We start from the raw sequence: 10404 nt of genomic DNA, 5'->3' as shown, positions 1-10404 counted from the left end.
AATAGAATGATATAAAATTATTTGAATATCATTGTTCTTTAGATATAATAAAACAATAAAGATGAGATATTTATTGCTTAACTCTAACAAACCATATTTATCTAAATATAATAAAATGGTTTCCATATTTTATTTTAAAGAATTAACAAGCATGTGATCTTAGAGTATATGTTTTAGGGCTAGAGGCACCCAATTCTATCCCTTATAAGTAAGGCTAACTAGGAGGTCATATTAGCTCTCTGAGGATGTTTCTCTCATAAAGTTCAGATCATTTATAATACCTGGAACACAGGATAATTACTAAAACATATAATTGCATTTATGAAGTAATGTATAAGTCTGACATAGTTCATAAACAAATGCTATTTTTATTATTTTGCTTTTTCTTTTGATTTTTAAAATTTTCTCTATACTTTGCATTTGCAAATTCCATGGAAAAATACCACAGTTTTTCTGCTCTTCTTTTTCTCTGGACTCTGAAAAACTCCAGCTGCTTTTCAGGTCAATGAAAAACCCCATTCAAAATGCCTTTTGAATTTTAAATTGCGTAGCAACCAGAGAGAAATTTTGGCATTTCTGAGGTGTCAGCTGAGTGTGAGTTCATAGACATTTCCAGGAATGGAAGAAACCTAACATTGACTAGAGGGTTGTTTCTTCATGTCCTGCATAATCTTAAGAAAAGTCCCTTAAGAGTCTCTTAAATGAAAAATGTTTATGAGATTAGGGAGTAATGCTTTATAATTGACACAGTTAATTGCTGTGTTTTTAGGGACTGAAAGAAAAATAGCTATGAGCATATAAATTAGGAATCGGGACATAATTGGAGTAATCTGATAAATTTCAATTTCATTAAAACAGTGACTCACAAATGGTAATAAACACAGGATGCAGAAGAGAGTATGATTTCATTTTTAAGGTTAAAATGAACAAAAATTTGGTATGGTAGACGTCTAATAACTTATCACAAATGCCAAAGTTGTGCTGTTACTTCAGAACTTGTAAGTAAAATTAATAAATATAAAACATAACTTAAAGTACATTTTAAATTATTCATAGTCTCTACAATGATTATATGTATAAACACAATATTTTGACATTACTTCTAAGGAGTATTTTTTATTAACTAAATTATTTTTCATGGGGCGTGGTGGTTTTCACACCTTTAATCCCAGCACCTGGAAGGCAGAGGCAGGTTGATCTCTTGAGTTTGAGGCCAGCTTGGTCTACAAGTGAGACAGATTTTTTTTTTCTCTGTCGGTGTAAAAGATAATTAAATCATCAATTCCTGCACTATCTACACATGCCTTTGTAAATATGTGTAATACTATTGCTGCTTGATGTTGTCATTATTACTTCTCTATTTTCCTAGCTAAATTTAATGTGGCAGAATTTTCGACAGATGAGATGCTCTTTGTTCGCTGTGAATACCTTCCACAGAATTTCTTCTATTCTCTCTCTTTCTTTTGATAGAATGTTTACTATGCTTCCTCACCGTGGGATTACAGATGGGAATCCCCACCCCACCTCCAGCAATTTCCCTCAAATCAAAGATGAATATTATTCTGTATAAATTACTACTGTTTTTCAGTGCTTAGGTCTAAACATAGGGCCTCATGCATGATAGTCAAATTTTTTGTATCCCCATCTCTCACAGACATCTTTTTTCACTTTATTTTATATGCGTTGGTGTTTTGCCTGTACATAGGTCTGTGTCCAGTATTGGATCTCCTGGAACTGGAGTTTCAGACAGTTAGTTGTGAGCTGCCATGTAGATGCTGGGAATTCAACACGGGTCCTCTGGAAGAGCAGCCAGTGCTCTTTATATCTGGGCCATCTCCCCAGCCCTCTCAGAGGCTTCTTAACCAAATGAAAATGGGAAGAAATTAAGGTCAACAAGTTTCATGCTGCATACTTGTCACATGATATACATATATTTTAAGCTATACCTTTGACATATCAGTCTGAGTCTTTTTTAACAGAATATTCACTTATCTTGTGGCAGATGTGTGCTGCTTTGCTTTGAGAACCTTTTGTATGCTTTAATATCATTTTATTTTATTGTATGGAATTTGCTGGTACTTGATTTGGATTTGACTAGAAATTAAAGAGTTAACCAATTCAAAAGAAGCTGCCGATTCAAACTTTATACATTTGCCCATATACTTCTTGAGTGTTAGTTCTCTTCTAAAATTTATAAGTAAAGATACACCTAATCAATACATTGTATTGAGGTTTAGGGAACCTGGATTCTAAGAACACACTAGTCAATAGAAGTGCTGTAGAATTTGGCTTTGTTCTCTGGATCACTACCTCTCAGTCCTTTTACTTCTAAATGAATTTAATAACTCAACTCAAGAATGTTAATAATTTAAATATATATACACACATATGCATTTATAAGTCTACTAACAGATGAAGAGGAGACACACCCAGCTGTGCTATGTTACCCTCCTCTTCAGCACTAACATCTGTAGATCATCTCACTTGACTCTCACCCTCAGATAAAATCCTGAACAACCCTGCATGTCTTCCTGTATACTTTGATTCTAGAGTTGGTGTAAATTTTCTGGGATAACTCTTTGAGATGAAGAGAGCTTCTGTTAGCTAACTCTTTTCTATCTTAAGCTCGCAATGAAACGGCTAGCTTATTCAAAACAGGAAATTAAATAATGAAAATAAGGTTCTGAATGAATACAAGGGACTTAAAGGTTTTTAAAATAGGAATTTAATTGTTCAGTTCAAATTAAGTGCCATAAGATGAAATGTACTTAACTGCTATTGAGTGACTTTAGTAATGAGGAACTCCAATGGCTTTGCACTAAGCAGAGCAACAGCAGCTTTTATGTGCAGAACTTCCTGAGGCATCCCCAGCTTCCCTCTCACAGGTCGTCTGATTCCGGTACAGCAGCATCTTCCGTCGGCTCAGTTGTTATCACGACAGGGATATTCTCAGATATCCACCCCTTTGGTGTCCTATTAAAGCATCGTCTGCCCGAAAGAGGATTGGCAAAGGCCAAGAACCTGGGATCTGTCAGCAGCAGTAGTTCAAAATCTGGAACTTTGAATTTGACCATTTTTGATGCTTTTTCAAAACCTCCAAATGGAGTGGCAACCCTGTGGGAATCAAAAGAAAGGCAAATAATAATTAATCTTCAATTCTATTTGCCATAAAAATGCAAATAATCTCATAAACTTATGGACCTGTTATAATAGTCTCCAACTGATGTTTTTCAGTTTGGGGCCACAGAACCAAGCATCTCCATCAAAGGTCCGTTGGGTTGACAGTAAAGAAGATAGACGCCAAATTACTATGAGGCCTCTTTTCATGTACTCTTCTTTGGACAAATCTCATCCCTGAGTCACTGCATCAATCCGTGCCACTATGCTTTTGGTGGTTTTTTTAGTGCTTGTGACGTTTCAGCTCTGTCTTCCCTCCAATGATCCCAGCTCACACTGCTGAGTCAAATTCCTGTGGCGCGGGTTGTTTCTATCAACCATTTGTACTGGAGGTGTGGTTATTTGTATTGTTTGTATCTATTTTTAAGATTATCATTTACTTGGGGTCATCTACAAATCCCCAACTCTTTGAAGGTAAGAAATATGTCTTGTGCGTGTTTCTATCTTTACTTTAAAGATTTCCAAATTTGCAAAAAGGGGCCATGAATTTGAAGGAGAGCAGAGAGGGATCTATGGGGGGAGTTTGGAGGGAGGAAAGGGAAGGGAGAGATGTCCTTATTAAAACGCAATCCCAAAACAAATAAAAATTTCAAAACTTCCGTATGTATCTCTGAATAAAAATCTAACCTCTGCTACTGCATACAAGATCTCTCGTGCATTTCTAGCTTGTTTTCTGTTAGGCATGCTTCACTCATTTAATGCCAGGCACAGTTCTAAATGAACAATGCAGTGCACATTCAGATCTTGTGAAGTGAAGGAGGCATAAAAAATAAAACATCTAACAGTGATGAGCTATGCAGCAAAAGAGGAGGATACTGTGAACAGCCTAGTGTTCAGTGACTTTAGTTTGAATCATCAGGAATATTTCTCTAGAACCCCGCCCCCCCCCTCACACACACACACATTTAAACTACTACTTCTGAAGGCGAGAGGTTAGCCATTAGAATTTGGCTAATGCATAACAGCACGTCCACTGAAGAGATGAATCAAAGGCAGATAAAATTCTGGGAAGCTCAAGGAAAAGAAGAAGACCCATCTTTTTAGACTCACAGATGGAGGCAAGAGAGGCTACAGGCCGATTGTGGGGATTTTGTCTAGGGAAGAAATATGGAGCCATGAAGAAAAATAAAGCAAAATACTTAGAATGTTGCGGACCTTAGAGCCCAGGAGGAAGAGCACCATTTAAATCTACTCCTCAGCGAGTCTTGGCAAGATAAAACAGAGCCCTCGTCCCAATTTATTAATGATTTTCACCTGGAGCTCAGTAGTGGAGTCCATGCCTAGCCTGTGCAAGGCCTGGGGTCAGTTTCCCACAGTGAGAACATGCAGAAGGGAGAAAAATGGGAGGGGAAGAGGGAAAGATAGAGGAGAGAGAGAGAGAGAGAGAGAGAGAGAGAGAGAGAGAGAGAGAGAGAGAGAGAGAGAGAGAGGGAGGGAGGGAGGGAGGGAGGGAGGGAGGGAGGGAGGGAGGGAGGGAGGGAGGGAGGGTATTTCAAGATAGGAAAAATATCAGAATACCTACAATACAACTCACAGACCATATGAAGCTTAAGAAGAAGGAAGACCAAAGTGTCAATGCTCCAATCCTACTTACAAAGGGGAACAAAATAATCATGGGAGGTAGAGGGAGGGGCCTGAGAGGGAGAGAGGAGGGGGAAGGAAAAAAGGGGAAGGGCAGGATCAGGTATGGGAATAGACAGAAGAGAAGTCCAGAGGGTCAGGAGAATGAATAGAAATGTGTAGCCGTGGTGGGAAGAGGGGACTGGGGGGAACCACTAGAAAGTCCCAGATGCCAGGGAGTGATAGGCTGACAGAACTCAATGGGAATGGCATTAGCCGAAATACCCAACAGAGGGGAGATAGAACCTGAAGAGACTACCTCCAGAAGATAGGCACAGTCCCCAGTTGAGAGATAGGGCCACTTACCCATCGCAAAATTTTTAACCCAGAATCATTCCTGTCTAAAGGAAATGCAGGAACAAAGAGTGGAGCAGAGACTGAAGGAAGGGCCATCCACAGACTGCCCCACCTTGGGATCCATCCCATCTGCAGACACCAAATCCCAACAATATAGCTGATGCCAAGAAGTACTTAAAGACAGGAGTTGTATGGTTATCCTCTGAGAGGCTCTGCCAGCACATAATACAGATGCAGATACAGCCCAGGGTCCCCAGTAGAAGATTTGGGGGAAGACCTGATAGAGCTGAAGGGTTTTGTAACCCCATGGAAGAACAACAACATTAACCAACCAGGCCCACCAGAGCTCCCAGGGACTAAACCACTAACCAAAGAGTACACATGGAGGGACCCATGGCTCCAGCTGCATATGTAGCAGAGCACTGCCTTATCTGAAATCAAGGGGAGGGGAGGTCCTTGGTGCTGTGGAGGCCTTTGGCCCCAGGTTGTGTGTGTGGGGGGGATGCTAGAGGGGTGAGGCAGGAGCAGGTTGGTGGGTGGAGAAGCACCCTCTTAGAGGGAAAGGGGAGGGGGGATGGGATAGGGGATTTTGGGAGGGGAGACTAGGAACAGGGACAACATTTGAAATGTAAATAAATAAAATAACCAATTAATAAAAATAAATAAATGAAATAAAAGTAAAGAAAGAAAGATAGGAACAATAGAGCCACTGAACCAAGCATGGGTATTTTACATGGGATTTTAGGAATGGCTACACCATTAGATTACGGAGGCTGGCTGGAGTTGACTGTCTCTGAAGTAAGCTGAATTAGCTCAAGTGATTTTACAATTGCTGCAGAAATGAAATCTGACTGTGTTTTCTGAATCTCAGAGGGAGAGCTGCTCAGCCCCGCAGGGCGTAGCTTTAGCATCCAGTGTGCTGCTTTCTTTCTTTTTAACCACTTGCGTTTTGTTTTTTCCTATATTACCGTGAGCATTCTTCTTGCCTTGTAAAGGGCCACATCCCTTCGGTTCCATCGTCCATCTCTTAGCTCTCACCGCAAGGCCAGTTGGAGGCTGCTGTTTGGAAAAGGAAGTTTTCTTTTCTTTGGCATGTCTGAAACTACATCCTGTTGATTTGGGCTCTCTCATCCTCTCCGCAGCACTGAAGGACCATGCATTAGCATCCAGAGTAGGAGACCTCCTGTAAGGCGGTTTAAGTCCATGGGAATACTTTCAAACTTTAGTACAAGCTGGTAGAGCAGAAATTTCCAGTGGAAAGACTTGAAAAAATTTTTGAAAAAACAACCCATAATTATAAAAAACTCCATAATTTCCATAATAGTAACTTTTCAGAAATAGTTGAGTTGAAATGGTTTTCATATTATGTTACCTATGTAGTGAATAATAAGCCTGTATCTTTCAGATTCACAGATTGATGGTTTCTTGTTTATTTTGAAAGGATTATGTTGTAAAGATGTATGAATAGTGCTGGATACATAATATACTCATAATAATTGTTAATTTTTTTCTACAGGGTAAAATGCTTGCATAGAAATTAAAAATAAACCATTTTACCAACTAACAAATCAATGTGCTATATTTAAAGACACTTTAATCATAGAATATGTTCTACAAATAAGAAAATTAAGTTCAAAGTTATATATAAGATCACACAGTAATTTGCAGAAAAACTAGAAAATTTCTTGCTCTCGGTTCATTGCCCACATATTCCATGGGCTTGAACGTAGCATCGAGTTTGAATACATACAAAAGGAATAAAGAACCAAAGTTGTATTCAGTTCTTTGTCATTTTGAGATTGTAATTCTCCTTGGGAGTCCATTTTCTTTTAATCATTATCACCACTGAGAGTTATCAGCTTGTATCTTAACCTTTGTTAATATCTAATGACATGGGAGCACTAAACTGTAGTAGTCTCTCTCTCTCTCTCTCTCTCTCCCCTCCCTTCCTCCCTCCCTCTCTCCTTCCCTCTCCTCTGTGAGTCTTGGCCATTTGTTTTACAAAAATGAAAAAGTTATGTCAGCATAAACTCTCAACGTAGTAACATGTTGAATAATTAAATAATATAAGAGTGAAACAATACTAATTGCATTTTACTTTTGAAATATGTATGTATAATAGTTGAACTAAATTCTTGGTTAACTTAAGTTCTCAAAATCATTAGTAGTTTGAAGAAATAAAATTGTGTTGACCTACAATGGGAAAAGAGCCTATTTTATACTGGAAAAGTATTTGAACTTCTCTTTTAAATGACTGGATTATATTCTGAATAATACAGTGAAGGGCCTTTGTCATGTTGAACTTATACAGGTAGAGATAATTACTGGGGTCATTTTTGTAGTTTACTGGGACTTTGTAGTTTTTATTCCTGACATATTTACTTAACTAATTCTGGTGATTTGCAGTAGCTCCTTTTGAATGTGTGTGAGCACAATACGCCCTCCGTGAATAATAACAACTTTGTTTATTATTCTTGCTTATTGTCTAAAAGGGGTCAATAAATGTCTGTGTCAGAAAATGTGTATGTAACTCTTAAATGTAACTCTGATCTTGAAAGAATACTTTTAGTGGATATAGGATCATAGATTGGTAGTTACATCATAATGTTAGTTGCTCGATGGTGATTTCCATCATTTCAGTTAGGAAATTAACTTGCTTTTGTTTCTTTGAAGAGAAACGTTAATCCCAGGACTTCAAACCTCTTTCCTGTCTTGCTCACTCTCCTTGGCTTGCGCGGTCGTTTGAGACTTCTGTCAAGTGTGGAAAGGTCTTGGCCATTAGCCCTTTCGTGTTGCTTCTAACTTCTTCCCTGGGTTCCTGCTCCCACGGACTGTCATGGCTGCGCATGCGTCCTCTGCTTTCCTTGCTCTTTGGTTTCCTTTTCTTCTGTATTTCAGCGGGAACATCGTCTTGCATCATATCACAGTTCTCTCTTCAGCCGTGTCTAATGTCACTAAGTTCATTTGTTAAGCTGAAAGCTTCTCTGTTTCTCAATATGATACACAACAGGAAAACTTAATCAATTTCCGTAACATATACAACAAACCGTCACGGAATAGCGGTACATATTAGGAACTACTGTGGAGCACTATATGTATTCCTGCCAAATCTTAAACCCTGGAAGGAGTCGATATTTTGAATTTTATTGTAATATAAACACAAAGTAAAATTTAAACTAGAGGACATTGCACTAAATAAGTCTAAAAAGACAACTACAGGGGAATGCTAGGGAGGGGAGATAGAAGTGGGTGGGTGGGGGAGCACCCTCATAGAGGAGGGGGTTGGGGGATGGGATAGGGGGTTTTCGAAGGGGAGACCTGGATAGGGGGAAACATGTGAAATGTAAATAAAATATCCAATAAAAAATGAAAACAAAACAAAACGAAAGACAAATACTATATGATTTTACTTACAGGAAATAGAGTAGTAAAAATCATAAAATGGAAAGCAGATTGACTAGGGAAGAGGACCCTTCGTCCAGAACTCATCGTCCAGAACAGATGCAGGCAGGACTTCTGGTCTTACAAGAAAATGCCTTGGAGATGGTGGTAATGGTGACATGCATCGTGAGTGTAGGAAAAACTGCTGACCAGTTAGACCTTAGCATGATTCAAAGTAAGGGGTTGGAAAGATGGCTTAGAAGTTAAGAGGATGCTCTGCTCTTGCAGGTGACTAGGTTTCCAGCGTTTACATGGTGGCACACAACCATTTGTAACAACTCCAGGTCCAGGGGGCTGTATGCCCTCTCCTGCCCTCCAAGGGCACCATGTACACACATGGTGCACACACACATCCAAGCAAAACACTCAACCATATAAAGTAAAAGAAGTGTGTCTTGGATTTCTTTTGGGGTGGGGGTTGGGGTGGTGTTTGTTTTTGTTTTGAGACAGGGGCCCCAGCTGTCTTGGAACTCCCAGAGATCCACCTGCCTCTGCCTTCTAAGTGCTGGGATTAAAGACATGTGCCACCATGCACGACCCAAGAAACACATCTTTTAAAAAATGCTTAGAGTTGTCAAGTTTATACTATGTGTCTTATCATAATTAAAAATTGACAGAAACGAAACTATGGTAGAGATGATTCGAATCTAAAATTGGGCTGATATTTGTGGTCACTTTTTGTGACTAAGAGGACATAGTGTTTGCTCAGCTTGACACTGCTGACAGAAGCCACATTGAGGTTGTTGAAGGCTGGTCTCTTGTTTGCCTTTACTCTTAATGGATATGCTTGCAATTTCTAGTTGTCAGCCTGGAGTAGCCGCCAGGGCTTCTACATGGAATATCTCAGTCGGTTCCTGCTCTTCCGAAGCTGCAAACTGCTCAGTTTTGCTTAGCTTATCTACCCTTTATCATTGTATCTTACCAGTGAACACCTCCCCCAGGAAAATACAGGAAAATAGCATCAAATAATGGGGTTAGATTCTAACTTTTTTTTTTTTTTTAAAGATTTTGGTCGTCAGGATAATTGACTAACTTCATAGCTTTTTAAATCACTTTAAAAAAAAAATGACTCTTGTGCCAGCAATATGACTCATGAGTAATGGCCCTCACTGTCATGCCTGATGGCCTATGTTCGATCCCTGGGACTTGCTTGGTAGAAGCTTGGTAGAGCACAGACCTCTGCGGGTTTTCCTTTGACCTCTAACAGAGCACCACAGCACGTGAACTGTCCTCCCACCACACAAACAAAATGGAGAAATAGAAATATATAGATAAATGGTAACATTTTAAAAATGCATTATTTTTATGAAGTTTTTCATACAGACCCCAGAAAATTGACTAGTTTAAACTTGTAGAGTATTAGTAACAATGCAAAACTGAGTGTCCACCCAGACTTAGCAGATGCCCAGGTTTCTTCTTAGATTCTTTTCTCAGAATCAAAGATGGTTTTCTCGGACAGTTTGATTCCCAGTCCGGTAGTGTGAAAGTCTTGTTCACATATCCACCGACTCACCCTGGATAAATGAGTTACCTGTTAAAGCTCCTGTAATCCGGCAGTTCTGCCTTTCCTTCAGGCTTGAAAAGTTTTGGGTACAAAGCCTCCAGGAGCTCCGGATCGCTGCCAATGGCCTGCTCCCATGGAGACCGGTAGTACTTAGGAACGGCCGTCGTGTTAAACCTTTCAGGAGGAATTTCCTTCAGTGGTCCAGAATATCCTTTGGAAACAGGGCACAGGGAGTGAACAGAATGCCCTTCAGACACTAAACGCCAACCAACATCTTCTTGCCTTTACTGTTCGTGCTGGGGAGTTTGTGAAGAGCCCTTTCTATGAGTCACCAGAAAGTAGTAAACAGAAGTGGAGATATTTAA

The 10404-nt window shown here is 39.5% G+C and overlaps 1 protein-coding gene across 2 annotated transcripts in view; it reads right to left on the bottom strand.

Annotated features, from left to right (window-relative positions):
- Positions 1–988: 988 nt before the first annotated feature.
- The window catches only part of Myoz2 (myozenin 2), a 32794-nt gene continuing 23378 nt past the window's right edge, over positions 989–10404 (bottom strand). For both annotated transcript variants that reach the window (XM_021158976.3, XM_029475624.2), the window contains 2 exons: positions 10067–10250; positions 989–3114 (listed from right to left, as the gene is read on the bottom strand). In XM_021158976.3, the coding sequence (XP_021014635.1) occupies positions 2880–3114; positions 10067–10250 (419 nt within the window). In that variant the 3' untranslated portion in view covers positions 989–2879. The remainder of the gene's footprint in view (positions 3115–10066; positions 10251–10404) is intronic.

The sequence above is a fragment of the Mus caroli genome, unplaced genomic scaffold, assembly GCF_978045245.1.
Source record: "Mus caroli unplaced genomic scaffold, Mus_caroli_1 scaffold_3, whole genome shotgun sequence".
NCBI classification, from domain to species: domain Eukaryota; kingdom Metazoa; phylum Chordata; class Mammalia; order Rodentia; family Muridae; genus Mus; species Mus caroli.
Note: the sequence above shows the minus strand (reverse complement) of the source record. Positions and strands in the feature narration are given on the sequence as shown.